Source organism: Elaeis guineensis, chromosome 3, assembly GCF_000442705.2.
Source record: "Elaeis guineensis isolate ETL-2024a chromosome 3, EG11, whole genome shotgun sequence".
Taxonomy (NCBI): domain Eukaryota; kingdom Viridiplantae; phylum Streptophyta; class Magnoliopsida; order Arecales; family Arecaceae; genus Elaeis; species Elaeis guineensis.
In genome coordinates this window covers 105,822,749-105,845,213 of record NC_025995.2, presented here as the reverse complement: position 1 = coordinate 105,845,213, position 22,465 = coordinate 105,822,749, and the positions used below count along the sequence as shown (strand labels likewise).

Below are 22,465 nucleotides of genomic sequence, written 5' to 3'. Positions count from 1 at the left end.
TATCGACTCAGCTGTAGCTATCAATTTCTAAAATGATGCTCATCACCAATGTGAAAACTGGCATGAATTTAAAAAAGAAATGTGAAGATTTATTAAAATGAGTAATACTATAAATGAATCGATTACATTATACATGTAGATACTACGGCATATAGAAACTAAAAATGACATGAAGACGTGGATGCATGCTTTAATAAGTTACATTATTTCATAAAACTTCTCTCACACGGACCACTAGTTAAAACCCCATAAATACCTAGGTACAATACTTAGAACTTTCTAACTCCTCCCAAAACAATAAACATGCAGGGCTATTAGATCACAATCAAACACATGCTTCATCCAATTCCTAGGATTTCCATTCCTTCTAAACCCACTGGTGACCGACAAAGGTTTTGCTTGTATGACTAGCGTCTTTCTTCAAGGAAGCATCTTCATTGGCCGAATCATAGCATTGTCCTCATGATCCAATATCTGCAAAGTAGATATGAGAGAGAGTGAGTAAAACTATCTGAGGCATTAGGAATTAAGATGGCCTTAAAGCATGCCTCATAGTAATCACGTGGGCCGGCTTGGCGAAATCTAGAGGGTCAAATAGATCAGGCTGAGATCAACATTCTTATGGGCTAAGAATGCGCGTCCACTTCGACTCGAATCCGCTGCAAGCCTAAAGCCTAAAATGCACGGATCCTCTGCGCTGCGATACATGCAGTGCACGATTGCATCGCATCAAATGGTGCATCGTGTGTACAGCAGAAGATCCGCACCCAAGGCTAAAATCACCGTTACAGATTCACTGGTTCTGCCTATCTTGAAGATTATATTTTCTAAGTCCTCTTGTAACAGATTACTATGTCCACTCGGACCTAACTGGATCAGGTTTCATTCAGCAATTTCCTTCTCAGACCCGTACCTCAGCCATAAATTTAAACTTGATTCACGGATCTGCAATCTCCTTGACCTACTGCATTTGCTTTCAATATCATGGATGCTGATGGGTCGGACCAACTAAGAGAGTTTTTGGTCATATATTTTATTTTTTAATTTTTAATTTTTAAAAATATTTTTTATTTTTTTTAATTTTATTATTAAATAAAAATAAAAAAATAAAAAATATATTTGCTAACTACAAAAAGCATGAGAATAGCAAGTGAAGAGTCTGAAGAGAAAGAAGGATTCGGAAAAAGAGGAAAAAAATGATGAAAAAATGAAAAGCTGGACAAGGGAGGAGGATTTGGATTCTTTACTTTTTTTTTTTGATTTGGTATTTTAGACGTGGAGAAGCAAAAAAAAGAAAAAAAAAAATTAAAAAAATAAAAAAATTTTATTTTGCATATAAAATAATTATTTTAATTTTTTTTTAATTTTTAATTTTTATTTTTTATTATCAAATATTATTTTTAATTTTTAATTTTTTAAATTAAAAAATAAAAAAAATGTTGTTTTAATGACTAACCAAACGCACCCTAAGCATTAAATTGGATCCCAGATTAGGAACTCACATGGCAGTGGTAGACGTAACCCGGCTCCCCCGTGGCATCGAATGGATACTTCTGATTGGTTTCCACCAGCTTGAACGCCACCACCACAGACGTCATGTACCCAGGCTCCATCTTCACCACGTTCTTCCACGTCTTCTCGTGCTCCGGCACCGGCACCACCTTCCCCACCGCGTGCCCTGCCACGTTACACTTGACGGCGTCATTGATAGCCGTCATACAATTCTTAAACGTCGTCAAGTCCACCAACTCCTGCACTTTAATCGCCTGAAACACCCCCAGGTGTATATGTAACGGATGGTTATCCCCCGTTAAGTTGATCACGTTCCACAGCTCCGTCGTCCCGGACCTCGGTGTCTCCGTCACCGGATCCTCGAACCTCTTGCCGTTGATATAGAGGTGCGTCGGGCTGCCCGACGCACTGGTGTACTCGTACATCGTTATGTACCTCGTGACTGCCACGTCGGTCGGCACCACCGATGTAAAATTCACCTCCTTCGTCGGCACCGTCGAGTTATCGGGAGCCTCCGGCGGCGCTCCCTTTGGCAGTATCACGAACTTCATCACTTTACCGTTGAGAGGCCCCGCCGGCGAGCCGGTCGGATATGGGTACGGTGCATCGTTGGTCAGCTCGGCCTCATTGGTTGTCGACAACGAGAAGTCGATGATGACGTCGGCTACCTCCGCAGGGGCTAAAAGGATGTTTTGCGACGTGACGGGCGCCGCCAGGTACGATGCGTCGGATCCGATGACGCAGAATGCGAGGCCGTTGGATAATGCTAGCCGCAAGTAACGTGCGTTGCTCGAGTTGATGATACGGAAGCGGTACCTGCGGCGGTGGACGGCGAGGAACGGCCAGGCCTTGCCGTTGACGGTGATGGCCTCGCCGAAGTACTCGGGCTGCCACTGGGGGTGGATGGAGGGGTTGATGCCGGTGGCGTTCATGAAGAGGGTGCCGTCGACGTTGAAGCTCCGGTCGGCGATGACGAGGTGGCGATCAAAGGTGTCGCCGCATGGGAGGTTGAAGGGGTCGTCTAGGGAGGGGTTTTGGATGACGTAGGCGCCGAGGAGACCGGCGAGGAGGTTGGCGCGGGTGAGGCCGAGGGCGTGATCGTGGTACCAGAGGTTGCCGGGGGGCTGTACATTGGGGTAGGTGTAGGTAGCCTGGGTCCATTTTGGGCCGGTTTCTTGGAAGTTGGCGGTGAACCAGGCGAGGGCGCTGCCGTCGGAGGCCGGGGGGTGGACACTGCCGTGGAGGTGGACGACGGTGGGGACGCCGCCGTTCTTGGGGATGGCGGTGGGGACGGTGGGGTCCCAAGGGAGGATGTGGGAGGACGGGAGGTGGTTCTGCCAGGTGACGGAGAGGGGGACGCCTTGGCGGGCGATGATGGTGGGGCCCGGAAAGGTGGCGGCCTCGGCGCTGGTGCCGAAGACGAAGACCGGCGTGGAAGGGAGGTCGCGGTGGAATTTCTGCAGAACAACATAGGAATAATGATAAATAAATGGAGCTATTTGTACGAAAACGTACATGATCACCCTTTTGTTTGCTTTAGTTCTTGGTGCCCCACATACAAAGGCAGTCCTTGAAGCTACCAAGAAAAAAAATACATATATGGAGATATGCTAATAAAATCTTGAATATTCTGTTAGGTTGTGAAAAGGTCTTCGCGGGGCACGCAAACAGACAGATAGCTAATCTGCAAGTTCTCATTTATATAGAAAAGACAACTTTAATACTGATAGTGATTTCAAAAAATATTATTCATGTTTTTACTAGTACCGTATCAATTTAGTTTCTGCAGATGAAAACTTTTAGAATTTAGGTAGCTCTCGTCTTTTTTTTCAAAAAAAAATTAAAAAAAAAAAAAAGCGAGCTGTAGAGTAGTTATTTCTACCATTGTCTAGTTGTAGCACATTGTGTAGGGGTAAGGATACAGATTAAGACCAGAAGCATACCCATGTTTTTCGGTACATGCCTATAGTAAGAGTAACAGGTTTTGGGGAGCCATCTTGCATGGAGTAGCCATAAATCCTGGGCATGTTGGGAAGCTGATCGACATACATCCGCAACGAGGCAGCCACCTGTTGAAGAGTTTGCTGCGTCACGGAAGGCGATGGGTTTTGTGCACCAGCGAGGGACACCATTAAGAGAAGCATAAGAACTAGCTCCATTTTACTCTTCATTCTTGTGCGATGCGATTTAGCTGTTAAAATTCGCGCATGAATAACCCATGTTTAGTACCAGCTCAAATTAAGGTCCTGAATACATGTAGTTTATTATGCGTAGTTTCTAATCATGTTTCCAAATAAATGAAAACTGTCACCAGAGTGGAGTTGACTCCAATGTTAGACATGAATTGATTTTGGTGTGGCATTAGGTATTAAACCGATAACATTGATTTCTATTTCAACTTGATGTGGATGTTTGATTGGTTGTGGACAAGGGTAGAATTGTTTGTGCCATGTGAAAGATTCCCAACTCCACATAAAACTAAAGACCAGCCCATATTCTAACTAGCAACATAATTAGTACAGCAAGGCTAGCTAGTCCTCCCCTAAATAGGCCCAATATGGTTGTATCGATATATATCCGCCATACAATTAGGGCAACCCAAATTCACCTGTGCACCAGCAGGCGGCTGCATTATCACGCTTTATAACACCATGCACCAATAAATCGCATGACCTAAGTCGCTACTTCCTTGGAAATACAAGCCACGGCACCAATCCCTAGACCAATTACTGGTTGGTGACTATGGGCTTCATTTTTGCCATGCTTATAAGGGATTGATAGAAGTGGCACTCAAATAAAAAAATTATTGATTAGAACAAGTCTACCAAATATACTTTGGATCAACCAAGAAACTGTATCTTTTCCCATTCAAAATAGTAAAAGTCATCGTGTTGGTCAATTAGTGAAACTTTTTTTATTCAAAATTTTTTAATCAAGCTCAGATAACAATGTACCTTTTTCCAACAATAAATGATGTGGCGGTTTTTTATTGCTCGATCCCAAATACATGTGATGGAAATATTCTAACCAATAATTTCTCCACTTAAATACGTGGATAGCACTGTAAATATTGCTATCTAAAAATTTCTAAGGCAACTATTTTTGTAGTGTTTAGATAGATAATAAACAACAAATATAAGAATCATCTAATATTATTTTTTGAGTAAGAATTTCCCTTCAATCAAGATAAAGTATTCTACCATTACTATTATACCACAAATCATTGAAACAATAGATAATATTAGAATATTTCTAAAAAAGTAATAATATTGGAACGAAGAATTAACGCCAAAGTGATTAATGGCCAGCAACATTCCAAACCTGAAATAAAAAAAAAAAAATAAAGCATCTAGATTTCATCAAAATATTAGCCTTCATCACGTATATAGTGTTCTACAAAAGATGTCAATTAACCAATGCATGATTATATATGGAATTAACTTAATCATGGGAAAAAAGAGCTATGGAACTTTTTGACGATCAAGACAATATATAATAAAATATTTTGCGCGCAGAGAGAGAGAGAGAGAAAGGGACCACAACCTAAGGAAAAGTTAAGGGGGGCGTGTGCCGGGCGCAAGTCCGCTGCCTTGGCCATCGAGTGATGGTCCCTTTTTATAGTGGAGGATACAAAAGCCACTCCGCCAGATGCAACCTGGCCTCATCTTGAGGATATATATTAAAAGGACGCATAGTTGGAATCCATCTCTATATTCTGCCATAAGAGAGATTTCAACCCCAGCTGGCCTTCCATTTGGTGCCAAGAAACCAAATTACACGATTAAAAAAAGGTACATGATTGTAAAGTGACAGCTCCTTTCTTTGCCTCTTATCGTTGTATCAATTTCTAGGTTCAACGTCAACAACTAAAACTAAAAAGAATCCACCGGAGGCAATGGGATGGTTATGGTTGGCATTACGTGCTTGATTGCACTAAGCATCTCTTGTTCGTTCCACTTCGTTTCTTTGCTTTTTGGGTTTTGGTTGGTGGAGTGCATCAAACCAAACATGGTCCCATGCATATTTTAGAATTAAAGATAATCTATAAGTTCCACATTGGGCTATTGGAGTCAGACACGCAATGAAAGCAGTTGTAGTGGTTAAATGCATGAAAACCTGTGGGCAGCGCAAGAGAGACCCCACAATGTTTGTCTTGCCATCCACGAGTCCTTAACCAAATCTCAGATTGTCATGTAGATCTAAGATTGAGATGTTGATAGATTTGGCTGGCTACCAAATCGCAAAGGGCCGTCATTGAACATGATGGGCAAAAAAGATTAATTAAAAAAGAAAAATACTAACAGGACAAAAGATGACTGATAAAAGTACAACTCTCCAACTCACATTGGGCATGAGAGAGAGGAGACTTTTCTTTCCAATGTGAACTTATAGGAGATGAGAACGAGGGAAGCTTTGCGGTGTTGGGCAAGGCCCTAGTCATGTTTTCATGCTGCCGAAATCCAACCTTCTTTCGATGCGCATTCCTTGTACACGTGACATCCTGAAAATGGGATTTCATTGTTGCATTCTCTTATGTTAATAGAGGCGAGCTAACTCCAGCCTAACTTAGTTATAAGGTGTTCTTTTCCTTCTTTTTTTTCTTTTTTTTTTTTTTGCCCCACTTTTCAGTAATCGCCCATAAATCTAAGTTGAATGGCCAGTTACTCTTAGCTGTTGGCTTTGATTCAAGCCTGATTGGGAGTGACGGCGAGGGATAAATATTGGTGCTGGGTAGTAGAGCCTCATAATCAGCTGCCTTGTTTTGCCACTCACTTTCATCTCGGTCGTCCTTACATAAAAACAAGTCATAAATGCCAGCTACACATGTCGGCTACATCTGCCTCACATTACATGATAAGAAAATAACAAGTCTACGGATCATTACAGTAACAACCTATAATTTCATCCAATAAAATTAATCAAAAATATTTTTTAAATTTTTTGATCTTATATAAATATTTAAAATCTATCTATTATTTAATCAAAATTAATAATTAATATACATCAGTAGGGGTCCTCACAATTACAAACATAACATAGTCCAAAATATGTGACATCTAAAATAACTAGAAATTAAATACAAGAGGCCAAGACACAACAAAGCACATTATAACTTTCAATTTTAGTTGACTAAACTGATTATTGGGATAGTCATTAGGCCTCCTGGGCCCTTCTACTGCAGTTGCTGGACCCTCGGGGACAATGTCGTGCAAGGTTGGGCTATGATTTAATTTTCCCTACCCACCCACCCAAGTGTATTTTGGTTCTTCTTGTCATACATGAATTTTGCTTGGCACCAGATATAAGAAGTTAATTTGAGTTGATACTCTGGACGCAGAAATAAGTTCAAACTCAATCCAGTAAGAAAATGAGTGCGTGTGTATATACACACCTATTTATATATGTATGCGCATATGTATGTGTATGTATTTATGCATGTACTGATATCTTACAATCTCTCCTCGGGATCATGGCATCCAAAAGGGGTAGTGTTGTAAGAACATATATGCAGATGGAAGGATAAGAAAGGATGAACGAATCTGCTCTGAGAAGTATACGAAGAAAGATTAGTCAAAAATTCTTCTCTTGTTAACACGTACTCCAATTCAACAACTTGCTTCTCTTCTAAGTACATCAACGTATACCATCAAATGTGACTCTTCGCACACAATTATATATATATATATCCGTGAGTCTTGTAAAACACACATTTTAAAAAGGACAATGAATATTGCACACGAAAAAGATATCTATTTTCTATGGATAGGAATGGGAAATAAATCACAACTAGCTCAAGATAAATAAATCAATTTTTCCCCCCTTGATAGGTAGGAATGGCAGACATGGAGCGCCCCCTCTTATTTGGGAGGAAGCAGTAAACAAAACCAGCACATAGAAACGTTTGCATGGGGAGGACGGTGCACCAACCGGCACCATGTTGCTAAGATAGGAAGTTAACCACTTCAGACCTCTCAGATCATGCAAAAATATTTTTCTTGAAACGAGGGAAGAAATCCTTGGATATCACTTTGACGGCTACTTCCAAAGATAAAATAAATAAATAAATAAAAGTAATGCATTGCTTTTCTTCCTTCTTTATCCAATACACCGAAGACCATGCTGCCTTGTTTTCTGACTGGTCTCACAAGTCAGCTAACCGATTTTTATCAGAAAAAGTCAGCTAACAAAATTCAGAAGTCTTTGGTTTCATACATCCCTTCGTTTGGGCCACTTGGTGATCTAGAAGATGGCTCCACCATTGCAGCTGTACTAGTTGATTACTTTTGGACTCGGAAGACATGCACGAAGTTGGTGACTCCTGCTTACCTTCCACATGGGCGCCCGCCATTCTTTATAGTTTTGTGTAAGCATGTTTATGCCTTCGACATGAGGTATGTCTGGGAATGCTGTAGTTTTAGATCAAAGTATAATTTTTAGGTAAAATTATTTTAAAATAAAATAATTTTTTATTTGACTATCAATATCTTAAAATTATTATAAAATTATAAAAATAATTTACTGTATGTTTGGTTAACAAACACAAAAATTATTTTTGAATAATAAAATAATCAAAAAGAATAAATATCTTAAATGATTCTTAAATTGTTTGGATCTAAAATTTTTTGTTGTCATTAGATGGGGATGGAAATAAGGAGAGATTAATCAGAAAAAGAGTCAGAAAAGTTAGAAAAAAAAGATGTCTTGGATGGAGATGAGAAAAAATTAATATGAAGAAAGAAAAAAATACAGATATATAAAAAAAATTAGATAAAAAGGGAGAGATGAGAGGAGATTAATTGAGGATGTGGATGAAGATGAGATAAGATTAATCTGAAAAAAAAAATTTCGATGAAAAGTCGAATAGTGGATGTACGGGATATAGATAGAAATGAAATAAGATTAATATTTCTGAAAGGGATGTACATAGAGATAAAAGAAAATCATAAAAAAAAAAAGATAGAGATGAAAAAAGATTATTCAGGGATGTGGATGGAGATGAGATTAATCTGAAAAAAATCATGATAGACAAAAAAATAAAATACGAGAGGTAAGATATCATATAATTTTTTTATAAAAAAATTAATTTTTTGTAAACACGATATTTAGCTTGTAGTGGTTTTGCAGAGTCTTATATATGATCTAGAATTATTTTTGGATCGTAATCAAATATTCAAAATTTTATTTCTAAAGTTGAAATCATTTTAGACAATTGCAAATACACCCCCAAATATGTATATACTATCCCATGATTAAGTCAATATATATGATTGGATCAAAAATAAATAGAGTTAATCACCCAACGACCAGTTGGAAATCGTTGTCCGTCTCCCATGTCTCCCTTCCTATGCAGACGGGAAAAGATTAGCTTGGATCGAAAGAAATTATAGCCTCCATATTCTTGTAAAAAGATCAAAAGAAGTTGGAGGTCCTCTATTTATTTAATTTTTTTTTTAAAAAAAGATGAATAAAATTTCTATCTGCGTTCCAGATCAATTTGCCACCATAACTATATCCTTTTAAAATATAATAGTACTAAATAGGAATGGCAAAATATGATTCGATCCGCCAATTTGATCCACATTCAATCCATCTTAAACAGATTTGGGTTTGGCTTAAATAGATTCAGGTGATCATCTTGTTTAATCTATTTATTAAACAGATAAGATTTGAATTTAAATTTTTTAACCTGTCCAACCTATTTAATCTATTTATGATTTTTATTTAAAATATTTAGACTATAAACGGCCTATTTGAAGGTTCCTGCGGTTGTGAATCGGATCTATGAAATTCCAGCATATGAAATTTCAGCGCTCTGTCATCCTGCTTCCGCGCTTCGTGCTTTTCTTCTTCTCCTTCCCTAAAAGCCCTAGAGACTAAATTGAAAAATTCTCACCGCCTCACCCAATCACCCTCCATCGCCTTCCTTTTTCATGCCGACATGCTGAGATTCGCAAGTTCCTCCATGCCATCACCCCTACAGCCGCTTGCCCTGTCGTCGCTCCCATCAGCCACTTGTACCATTCGCCATCAAATTGAGCAATCGAGATCTAGTGGAACCTCAAGAGCCTTTGACCGCAATGATGGCCTCCTCCAGTTGTTCCTCCTCCTCATGGTGGTGCTTTTAGTCTCCTTTCGACCGTTAGTGGTGGAGATTCGGATCGCTCGATCTGAGAATCTCGAAGCTTTAGATGGTGATGATGGCCTTCCTTCGTCTGTTTCTCCTCCTTACAGTGGTGCTTCTAGCCTCCTTCTGATTGTCGGTGGTGGAGATCGACATAATGGAGTTTCGAATCACTCGATCTGGGAACCTTGGAGCCTTCGACGGTGATAATGGCCCTCCTCCGCTTGTTCCTCCTCCTCACGGTGGTGTTTCTGGCCTCCTTTCGGCCATCGATAGCAAAAATTTGGATGACAGAGGTCCAATCTGATGGGCGGACCATCATTTACTTCGATGAGTTCGGCTTCACCCACAATGGCATCCTAGAGCTTAATGTCTCTGGGATCTCCCTCTCTGACTATTTCAGAAACCTACGAGGGCAGCCGATCGAGTAGAGCTGGAGGTGGTCGAGAGCTTGGCGAGGGTGGAGGCAGGAGAGGTAGTCGAGCGGAGATGCGGCGACGGCAAAGCTGCAGAGATCGAAGATGGAGAGGAGAGCAGGATTTTTTTTTTAATTTTTTATTTTAAAAATGGGTCATTAAATGGGTTGATTTTTTTTTATTAAATTATAATTGGTCGTAAGCAGATCGAGTCGAATAATTTATTTATTAAGTCAGTCGGATTTGAATTTTAAAATCTCATTTGTTTAAATAAACAGATCATATATATATATATATATATATAAAGAGTGATCTCTGGGCATCTGATCCAGCTAAATAAAATAATGTGCAGGCAGCGGTATAGGGAGAGGCTTCAAGAGGGGCAAACTTATTGCCGGTGTAGAAATTTGACGTTTTTCTTATTGTTGCCTCGTCCACGGAGGTGTGCAGCATGATTCACTGGGCCACGTAGACGAGCATGAAAAAAGGTGTTAATCAAGTAAGCGAAACAAAGGGTGCTGTCAAGAAGTCGTGTAGACGTAAATGAGGAAGGGTGTAAATCATCTGAATGCATGTAGGAACACGTCATATAGCTGAGCTGGTGTGGCACGCTTTCTTGAGAGGCGGTACTTGACTTTCTATTGGAATCTACGTTGTATCACAATTTGCTGGTCCTCGTTACGGAAGGAAATAAATGGCTAATTCTTTATGGTTGTTTCCTCTTGCTTTTTGACAAGTAGATGAAGAAGTTTCATCGGTTCTTGATAATTGCCTTAGAACTGCATATTGCGCAAATACACGAGTTCAATGACACGAAACACAAGATACTGACTTTGCGACAATTTACACATAAAGGGAGCTTTAGAATATTTAATTCTTTGTAGTATTAAATCTTCTAGATCATATCAAATAATCTAGATTTTATTATCTAAGTTATAAAGGTGAAGTCAATTATTCACATCTTTGTGAATTCATGGATGCACCAAGGATCATAATGCCATAAGGCATGTGAGCAACATCGGAAGGCAGAACGAAAAATTTATGGGAGTGCGGTTCTTTGGAAGTATGTATCAGGATTCAATTGGTAAGGAGCTGGCAGGCACAGTCATGGCTCAATGGATTCGGACTTGCCAACTTTGACTGCTACTTATGTGACATCAAAACTGAAATATCTAAAATCAACTTATAGGTGCTTGTCTTACCCTTTTTCGTGATAAGCCATGGCCCATGGTCCTCTGTTTACAGATAACATGCCTCGATATGGTGCCCAAGTTCAGGACGTTACAAGCATGTGCAATTAGCTCTCTGCTGAATCGACGTTACAAGCATGTGCAATTAGCTGTCTCCGCTGAATCGAATTCTCTAATACTTCCCACCAATGTACAGGACGTCACAAGCACGAGGATTCTGGGAAGGTAATGGAAAATGAGAAATGCTGATCGATCATAACTAGATTGACAAAACCATGAATCATAACCTCTAAAAAAACAAGTACTATTCCCCACTAATGCGCGGTGTATCATATGAGGGGCCCTGAAACACAAGAAAGTTCACGTTAGCGGTGCTTTAAGTTGTCGAAAAATCATGCCTGGAGGCCCCAGACAGATCAGATTCAAGCTTCCATTCAATTTCCTTGCCTTCACTTTACCAGCATCCAAATGGACATCAATGATTTCAGGGCCACTGTGGTTGCCATGTCAGCAGTTCTCATCAAACCCATCCAATCATCCCCTCGGCGGGGGCAACAGCTTGGCAAATGCAGGTTGTGGTACTCACAGAAGCTAGCTTTATATTGGATGTCAAAACACTGTAAACTTAGTTGACGATTCATAATTCCCCAGAATTTTAACTGATAAGATCATTTAATCCTGAATTCTGATGCAGACAAAATGCAAATACACCTGTTTTAATTTTAAAGACAAATAAAAGTAACTGAGAAGTGACCAATCTAGATTTCTAGATGATCAACGGTCAGAATCAACCTCTGCTTTTCTTTTTGATACAAGCGGGTGATTATACCATTCTAATGTGAGAGCAATCCAAGGAGTCAGAATACAAAATGTCACACAATATCCGGAGACATTTATCTCCCTGATGCCAAGATCAATCATCAGTGTGATCAGCAACAGAGGAGACCATCCAGTCTACGGCACTATTCGCCTGCCAATAGATATGACGAATAACCATCGTAGAGCACTAACGGAGGGACTCCCAAATATCATGGAGGAGTGGATGAACTGGCATGTGCTTCATGTCATTCTAGATCCAACCAATGACCATGGCAGAATCGCCCTCCACAAGGATCCTCTCTGCACACAGCTCCTGCCGAGCACAAATGATATCCGCCCAAGTAGCCCAAAGCTCCGCTTCAAGGATCGAAGGCTCAAAAAGGAGGGAGCCCTCAACAGTAAGCAGCCTATCATCCGAATTTCGAATGATGTAGCCCATACCATCTCTGCCATCTCTAACACTATCATCGAAGTTGATCTTAACAAAATCCAAGAGGAGAGGCTCTCAGGAAATGAGAAGAACCCTACAGGTCATCGCTGCGTATGCAATATAGGAGTTCCAAAATCTCGAGCTACCTGGGGGCTATCCAGCAGTATCGAACCGACGGTACTCCTTCGTAAGACAGCAAGCTCTCTCCAATACTCGATGCGTAGGCACCACCTCCACCTCGAAGACGAAGGTGTTTCTAGAAAGCCAAATTTGATATGCAATGTATACCATCCTATTGCCTGAAGGCTGGCACTCATCGAACTCTGGCAAATCGCATCCATGAATGAGGAAAGGCAAGAGCCACTAGTGCCCCCCTAGGACTGGCTGCCCGCTATCCTCCTTATCAAGGATGCCCTCGGGTAGTGAAGCACAACATGCTCCATCGTCTCATCCTCTAACCCATAGATCGGACAGATGGGCAAAATCCCCATACCTCTATCCCTGAGAAGAATCTAAGTCAAAAGCTGATCCCAGATGACCTTCTAGATAAAGAGTCGAATCCTGGGATGAATAACCACTCTCCATATCCAAGCAAGATCCATTCTCCGTACTAGTGCAGATCTGTACATCACAGCAAGATCAGAGGCAGGGGCCTTGGGGCAACATGACCGGTCCCACATCCTCAAATCATGACTCTAATAGATAGGCACTAGAATGGCAAGGATCCTATCAACGAACTGACCACCAAAGAGGCGGATGATATCATGACTCCTCCAACCCCTACCGTTGTCAGTGATAAGCTCACTAACTCGCAAGCCCTCATTCACCTCCATGCTAACATAGGTGGGCCAACGTGAGAGGGGGAGATTGAATATCTAAGCATCCTGGCTCACATCGATCGAGATTCCATCACTAATAAGCCACCTAATCTGGGCCATTACTGTCGAGGCATGGATGTAAATCTCTCTCCAGATGAAGGAACTTTTGCGGTCCATGCAAATCTGAGAAGCCTATCTCCAATCTCCATAACAAACCCTCATCATCCTACTCCACAAGTAATCAGACTGGATAAGAAATCTAGCAACATGTCTGGCAATCATCACCTCCCTCGTAATCAGTAAGGATCGGATACCAAAACCCCCATCATGTATTGACTAGCAGACGACCTCTCAAGATAGCAGATGAAGCCCATGACTATTCTGTTTGGAGCCCTAGAGAAAATTTCAAAACTATTGCTCCATCCCCTTGAGACTAGAACATGGCACAATGGTGTTTGCCAGAAGGTAACTCGGTATTGAACTCAAAACAGATCTCACGAGCATAATCCTCCCCACCATTGAGAGGACAGTGGCCTACCAGCCCTTGAGATGCCCTTGAACCTACTGCTCCATGGCCCTGCAATCGGCCCTCTGGAGTCGTCGTCCCATGATAGGACCCCAAGGTAGGTCAGGGCCCCTCTCTGCTCAGGGATCTCTAGCCTATCTCGAATCACCTACTTCACCTGGATCTTTGTCTTGGGGCTGAAAATGATAGTAGACTTCCATAAATTCATCAGCTGACTAGAAGCCCGACAGTATGTGTCAATAATAGATGCGAAGCATCTAGCATTCCATAATGAAGCCTGACCAAGGAGCAAGCAGTCATTTACAAACAAAAGATGCGAGAGTGGCTACATCCTGGGGGCAGATCAGTAGGGCTCTAGCTTTGTCCTTTGGACCACCACTCGAAGAGCATGAGATAAAGCATCAGCACATAAAATAAACAAATAGGGAGAGAGGGGGCTCTCTTGACAAAGGCCACCAGTCGAGTGAAAGAAGTCCGTCGGAGAGCCATTGATCAGGATAGTATAGCTTAGGGCCTGCACATAGTCCATAATCCAACCAGTCCATCTATCTTGAAATCCAAACTCCGGGAGTGTCCACCGTAAAAAAAGGCCAACTCATCCGATTGTACGTCCGCTCCATATCCAGCTAGATCGCCATCAAGCTCTAACGAGCAGGGGCACACTGTAAGTCATGCATAAACTCCTATGCAAGCAAGATGTTATTGATGATGCAGCGATCACTGAGAAAAGCACCCTGCTCTTGACTGATCAAATGTGGAATAATCAATCGGAGTTGACCAACAAGGACCCTCGCACACACTTTATAGAGAATAGTGCAAAAGCTGATCGATCTAAAGTATCCTAGAGCTGATGCATCAAGTCTCTTCGAAATGAGGGTGATCAACATCCTCTTCCACTGCTTCAGAATGCCTCTTGTCTCAAAAACCATCTGCACAGCCTCAGTCACCTCACCACCAACAATCGGCCAGTATCGACAGAAGAAGAAAGGTGAAAAATCATCTGACCCCAAGGCTTTATCTTCCTTGAGGGATCAAAGGGCTCCACGAACCTTCTCAACTGACATCGAAAGAGTCAGGACCTCATTCTCTTCCTTAGAGATGCGGTGCAAAGGATGAGGTCCGGAAGGGGACCATCCTCACCCAAAGGGGCAGTCCAACGAGATCTGAAGAACTGAAGAATCTGATCTCTGATCTTCTCACTGTCCTCCACCATCCTACCATCACTCTCCTTCAGCTATTTAATACAATTGGTAGCCCTTCGGATCATCGTTAACTGATAGAAGAATCTAATGTTCCGATCATCTTCTCTGATCCACTGCACTCTAAACTTTTGTCTCTATAATGTCTTCTGCTATCTCAATAAGAAGTGGTGCTCAGCGAACTTGCGATGAAGCACCCACAAATCAGGCTCTTGGAGGCCCCCCTCCTGATCCTCTCTCTCTTTTATAGCTCCGCAATGTCAACCTCCACCCCCTCAATCTATTTGAAGATGTCACCAACCTCCAAATGATTCCACCAAATGAGTCTACGTCTTGCCAGCTTGAGCCTTCTGATCATCTGATACCTCACATCACTATGCACCGACATCCTCCAAACCTCCCTAATTAGCTCCCATGAACGAGGATAGAATGTCTAGAACTTCTCAAATCTGAAAGAAGCTCTAGGCAGTCGGGGGCCATCAGTCGTGATGAGAAGAGGACAGTGGTCCGAAACGATCCTCGAAAGGTACCACACCCAATGACCAGGGAAGCATTGGAGCTAGATGGTAGTGGCAAGTGTCCGATCAATCTGCTCCCAAACCCTGGCTTCCCTGGATAGTTGTTGCACCAGGTGAACCTAGGTCCAGAGTAGCCGAGATCAATCAAGCCCAGATCGTCGATGAACTTTCTAAACTCTCTGGAGTCAATGAAATCAGTATATTGCTTACCACCCATCTTCTCATGGGACTCCATAATGCAGTTGAAGTCCCAGTAATAAGAGAAGGCTCTGCGATAGCAGCCTGGATATCTCAGCCCATAGGACCCTTCGCTCCCAATATTCAGTGCTCGCATATACACCCGAAAGAAGTCAGGGGCCATCAATCTACTCCGAGATGACTAAGGCTACCTGCTGCTCATATCTATAGAATGCATCCACCCTGACTAAGCCTTGACGCCAAAGTATCATGATCCTTGGGACAATCCCTTGGACTCCACTACATAAGTGCTCCATATTAGCGAGATACGACGTCTGGCTCGAGCAAAGCTCCTCCTTAAATGATGGGTCTCAAGCAAAATACAGTTATCTGGACTGTGCTGCTGGATGAGTCTTCTGAATATCGTCCGGAATGAGGGCTTGCCCACCCTCTGGATGTTCCAAATCAATAATCTCATTGGGAGGGCAGCTAAGAAAGAAAATCCATCCCAGTACTCCCCTCCACTTGAATGTCAACCTCCGCCCCTCCTGTCGTCGAGTCCATCTCTGTCGGTCACTCCTCCCCCTGGATAGCTTATCCAGTCAGACTAGAGCCTCATCATGATCCAAGCCCTAACTTCTCGAAGTAGGGGCCAAATGCGCCAGATCGCCTGCTGTCTCAACCTCCATCCCCTGCTCTAGGTGTCCCACCACTACTGGGCCTCCTTTACCTTCTACTAAGTTCTCTATCTGAACCATAGCCAATTCACCTCCCTCTGGGGCCTCAGTAGAAAAGAAGAAGACCCCAGATCCTTCTAAGGTAGCAGATGCATCCAACTGAGCCACTGAACAAGCTGGACCCTTGCCTTTGACCCTGTTTAGAGAAGCAAGGCCTTTCCCCTTGTCCTTGGCCCCTTTTCCACGGCCATTGGGCCTCTCAGGCATCCGGCCCACATCAAATTCACGGGGCTAGGTGCGCTTGGGCTTCCCAATGCCAACCCCCATTCCTTCAGTCGGGCCAACTCGAGGCCAAGGCAAGCCCGCATCACATGGGCTTCCTCCTTCACAGCCCGCCGCCAACAAGCCAAACCTATTAGCGGTCCGATCCACGTGCACGCCTAAGCCTGCAGTCAAGCCCAAGCCCAAGCTCGGGTCCGCACAGATCTCCATGCCCTCCCCAGACTCCGATCCAGCCATAGAGCGGGGAAGCGATCACCGCCGTACAATCTTATCAGGCTTGATCCAGCCACCGTTGGATCCCTCAACCGGGTTAACTCGGTTCGAGTTGCCTTGAGTTGGCTCCATCTTGAGTCGGCCCGACTGGGTCTCCACGCCAGAGGCCTAATTTGACTCGACCCCTTTTTTCCCCATTCCTCGGGCTCCGACAACCACTGCCGGACAGCGACCAGCCACAACCCGAGTACCTCCTCTCCTCCGATGACCATGTTCTATGAGGTGAGCCCAATTGGAAGTCCCCCATCTCCCCTGCCCAATGGGCAAGCTGCTGGAGCGTGGAAACATCAGCACCGGAAGCAAATCCCATCTGGATTTTCGAAGACAAACCGCTACCACTGACAGCCCTCTGGTCTATCCATCAAAACCCTCGACTGCAGCAGCCGAGCAAGATCAATCTTGAGGCACGTCCGAGCGAAATCGAGCCACCTCCACTCAGCCGTGTACTCATCGACTGCCACTAACTCACTGACCAAATGGAGGATGCTTCGGAGGGACGCCTCCCCCCATAGCTCCATTAGAAGATGCGGCAGTCGGACCCACAAAAGTGCTGACCAAATCGCTCCCTCCGAAAGGTTGAATCTCAACCGCCAAGACTCCATCGCCAAAGCCTGGCCGACGACCAACTCCCTCTCCACCACCATCATAAATCAGATCAAAAAGTGGCCCAGCTCTAGATTATAGCCCACCATTTCCCCCTTCACGTCTGCTCACTGCCGAAACTCCCTAAGCATCGCCTCCACCGCAACTCACTGACCAAAGCTTCTCGCCACCACCGTCGAAGCTGCCCACCCCTCTGTTTCCTCCCACACCTCATCCTCCGAGAGTTCAACCACCTCCGAACACCGTCGGACAAGCACCTCCACTTCCTTTAGTGATGGTTCCGAAGAGACCCAAACCATTCGTTGTCCACCATCTCCTCCGACACTGCCAACCGCTACATTGAAGCCGATCGCTCGCGATCACACAAGAAGCCTCCGAAACACTAATCGCAAAGCACCAATAGAAAGTTCACAACGGCCACTATTCAAGTGATTTCCGTACAAGCTTTGTTCCAATCTCTGCTTTTCAATAAAAACATAAAAAGAAGCATTGTAGCGATTCCTATTTTATTTTATGGTCAATAACCAGTACATCTGTAATTAGAGCAATATAGTTCTACAATATCTTTAAATATCAATGAGAGATGACCTTTTGATTTCAAAATCCTCGACCCACATGGTTAAAAAGCCTTGATAGGCAAATGACGTACGAAATGGTATCAGTATGCCTATGATGATGTAGCAGCTCTACTCTCTATCCTTCAGGCAGGTGTAGCTTCTCGCCATGATCATTTTATCTTCAAGTATATTTTTCAGCCCTATATTTAATCTGTGGGCTTCGGATGTCATCTTGGCTCTGAATTAATCGGATCTCCAAACTGCTTGACTGTGGATCAAAACCTGCTTTTTCATAGTCACCTACTGTTCTTTGTAGCACAGCCTGCACACATTGAATGAGAACTCTTAAATAGCTGCCAAACATATATCCAGAGAAGTCTTGCAATGAACAGCATTCTAGGGCAGATATGATCATTAGCTGGGGGAAAAGAGTTGCTAGAATCAGCCCGTATCCATATATATCCTGGTTTTGGATTTCTTCTATTCAATATGCAAGAGAACTAGTACCAGCATGTCACTTTACAGGGAAAAAATTTTTTTTGACATATATTTTAATCATTTGGATTGAAACTACTAATATTAGGGACAAGAGCAATATATTATGCTCTAGCATGATATCTAACGTGTTTTTACATTTGTTTTTTTCATTATTTTTGCATCATAAGATAAATTTTAATATCAATTTATTAACTCTGGGATAGCTTCCATTAAAGTGGAGTTAAAACTGTGGAAACAGCTTGTACAGACTTAGTGCGAATAAAGTTTGCACCAAAATTAAATCCGAAATCTTTTATATTGTCAAGGCAAGATGAGACAATAAAGTTGTTATAGCATGTTCACCTATCCCAATAATTTTGCTACAGCACGTCACTAAAGCTATTTACTACAATGTGTTATCCAAGAAAAATGATGGATAATGTATACCCTTGGAGTCAGATAGCCTATTAAGTTAGTAGTCAAAGACCAAATAAAATACAAGATTCAATATGCATGTAGCTATAAACATTCAAGCATCTAAGAAGGGTCAAATGTAAACAGCCTTACGCCCATGAGTGGAAAGGTTGTTTCCATGTTTCCAACATGAGCCCCATGTCATGATGGAGCAACCTTCCCACTGCACTAAGGCTCACCCTTTAATGCCTCAATATGCATATACTGCATAAAATTATATGCTCCGAGTTTACTTTCATACAAGTCAGCTAATATTCATGTTTCTCTACATTAGTAAATAGATGGAATGCTAATGAGGAAATAATAGCCATACTAATATAGCCAAGAGCATAATTGCTCGACAAGGGACATGGTTCCCAGTATTGCCCTATACTACATTGTTATCAAATATATACCATGCTATGGCATAGCAATATAATAATTAAATACCTTTCTTTTCTTTTTTCTTTCTTATACTGTCCAATCCTTGATGAGTGATAACCTATTGAAAGCACCACTTCCCAATTCACAGTAAAATCCACTCCCCAAGAAACTAGTCCAAAGCTTTTTTAATTGAATAAAGCATTCTCTACTTTACAAAGTTAATCATCTCAGATCTGGAAATTTACAAGTCATTCATTTAGTTTCCCTTTCTTTGAAAGAGATGACACAATAAATTTATGTTCTTTTTTTTGTGAGAACGAATTTATGTTCAAATTTCTAATGCATTTTTTTAAAAAAAAAAAAAAAACATATTTACAATGTCCATTAAACTTGTAATACAATCGAATTTCAACTTCTGCCATTAAATTCTTGTTTAGGTAACTCTTGTCCAAACTGTTCTTAAACAAATAATAAACCAGCGAGGGTTAAACACATTTTCTCTATTTTTCTTAACATTGATGCTTGAATCAGATGCAAATCTTGGATTAGGGAAGTGAAGCAAGGATGTGGAAGCATTTATCAAGAAGACGTTCAAAAATGATGAGAGGTCTATAAATAATAAAATCAAACCTATTTTTTGTTGCTGTAATTGAACAGACTAACTAACAGATTATAAGAAGTAATAGCTCTTACAGTTACAATTTAATATAAAAACAGGTTTAGATTACATTAAAGATGACAGCACTAGAAAATGTTTGCCATAAGTAGGCGGTGGAAGCACTAGGGACTAGGGAGCAGGAACATGAGTGGAAAAGGAATTTGAAGCAGCAGTTATGATTCCGGCACTTGAGGCTTGAACTCTTATGTAAGCTTTATGGACGAAAATTCAAATATATCATATTGGCCATAAAGTATCATATTCCACTTTGTTTTCTATCAAAATGAGTACAGCTCATTTAATTGTGATGTATATTTCTCTGAAAATTCAGTTTGACCATAATAACCTTATAGCATATAAGTAGATAACAATCAACCAGCTCCACAAAAGTAAGAATCCACTTAACAAAAATTGGCTCATAAAAATCTTATAAGGTGAATCATAGGAAAAATGCGACACAAAAAATAATTACCTGCAAACTTGATACTGCAAGCTCTGATGCTTTGTCAAGGTTGTCTGGATATTTCTGAACAGCATAATGCAAAATAAATGAACACTTCTTTCTAAAATATCAATAGATGTCACAATATGGTGCTATCAAGCTGAAAATGGTAAGTAAAATCCTTACATTGCTCCATCCCAGCAAAAGTGCAGTCATCAAATCCCCAGTGCCCTGCAAGTTATACACCAGCAAATTTGATAGAAGACAGATTAAATAGCATGATGGATAAACAAATAATAACAGCAAGAGAGACTACCAGCAAAAGCTAGTATGCAACAACTATTTCTTCCAGCTGAAGTGCATGCAACACAAAAATATTGCAAGAAATTTGGTTACTTGGAAGAATGATTCAGTGCAGTAAATAAAGATGAGTGACAGAACATACAGCATCCTAGATGGAAACATAAATAAAAGTCATGGCCATCCAATCAATCAGAAAGCATGTCTTGAATGGACACTAAGTTCACACTAGAGTGATAGGGGTTATAACTTTGAGGATGATTACTCGTGTGAAGCACCCTTAATAGGAACTTTCCAGCTATCAAGGCTGAACGAACTTGGGAATTTTACTCTGGCCATTGTTGTACACAAGATCTGCCAAAGTGATATGGACCACCCCATACCAACAGCACCATACTAGTAAGATACCTATATGGAACCAAGGTTTGATTCAGTATATGAGCCGAACTTATTTGTAGCAGTCTGAATCAAGTGAAACTGCCCAGTACCACCCCATACCAACTTATACCACCCAGTTTCCATCGGTACCTAGCTGAAAAGTGAGAAAAGTATTGGAAGCCTCCCTCAATACATAATCCATACCATACCATGGTCCATGCCAACCTTATCGTACCGAGTCGGTAACGTACCAATACAGTTCTTGGTACCAATTTTCAGACCTTGGCTATATAAAAAATTTGTTAAACAAACTTATATTTAAGTGGTCAACCTTCTACCAAGAAAAATATGGGATATGACCCACTTACAGCAAAATACCTTGACTAGAACCAAATTGAAATATCAATGATAAAAACATCTCGATGGGAATTCTTTTTATAGCCCACAAAATAGCATTAAGATAAAGAATATCACCATCATCATGACATTACAATAGGGCTGGAACTGGGTTTGGGCCAGCCCAACTTTGGGTTGGGCTTCAGGCTAGGTCCGAAATAATTCAAGCCAGGCTTGGGCCTAATTATAGGACCTGTTGTCTTTTAGACTGGGCTTGAGTATACCTTTGGCCCGGCCCAAGCCCAGCCCAAGTCTGAGCCTGAATTCAAATCCGATCAATAGTCCGAATATCCAGCCCCAATCTGATTCCTAGTCAAGTGGGTTTAGCTGTTTAGGATGAGTCATGAGTTAGCCTAATCCCTTGTCAGTTAGTTAGCTAATTGTGATGATAAAATATTAGAATATTTGTAAACTTTTAGATTGTTGTTTGCTTTCCTTGTTCATTTTATCCTTTCATTTTTTTAGGTTCGGACTAGCCCAATATTTGGCCCAAATAAATAATTTAGGCCGGCCCTATTGAGTTTGGGTCGGGCTCGAGCTTGGGGACGGGCCGGGCTCGGGCCTGAGTTTTTAAAAAATTTTCAGGCCTATGCCTGGCCCGAAGCCCGAAAAAAATATTTCGAGCCGGGCTCGGATAGGGGTGTGGCCCAACCCAACCCAGCCCATTTCTAGACCTGCATTACAACCCAAGATACTCAAGAAAGGATAATAAAATCACTGTGAATCTAATATCTAAAACCTAGATCATGAAATTATACCCATACCTAAGGAAAATAAGAGAAAAAGCTTCACAAGTCTAACATATGAAGCCTAGATCAGAAGAGATTAATTTAACTAAATTTGAAAAAAAAAATGCAC

The 22,465-nt window shown here is 41.7% G+C and overlaps 2 protein-coding genes across 2 annotated transcripts in view; both read right to left on the bottom strand.

The window, feature by feature from the left end:
* Positions 1-67: 67 nt before the first annotated feature.
* LOC105041188 (multicopper oxidase LPR1 homolog 4) lies at positions 68-5,133 on the bottom strand. The gene is made up of 4 exons (XM_010918046.3): positions 5,056-5,133; positions 3,456-3,703; positions 1,503-2,969; positions 68-474 (listed from the first exon to the last, which is right to left on the bottom strand). Exons 1-4 carry the CDS (start codon positions 5,108-5,110, stop codon positions 421-423), a joined length of 1,824 nt encoding a protein of 607 aa, XP_010916348.2. The 5' UTR covers positions 5,111-5,133; the 3' UTR covers positions 68-420.
* A 12,906-nt stretch (positions 5,134-18,039) lies between these two features.
* Positions 18,040-22,465, bottom strand: part of LOC105041189 (pyridoxal kinase) — a 29,090-nt gene continuing 24,664 nt past the window's right edge. The window contains exons 11-13 of the mRNA XM_010918047.4: positions 20,720-20,764; positions 20,564-20,617; positions 18,040-18,441 (exon numbers count right to left, since the gene is read on the bottom strand). Of these exons, the coding sequence (XP_010916349.1) occupies positions 18,301-18,441; positions 20,564-20,617; positions 20,720-20,764 (240 nt within the window). The 3' untranslated portion in view covers positions 18,040-18,300. The remainder of the gene's footprint in view (positions 18,442-20,563; positions 20,618-20,719; positions 20,765-22,465) is intronic.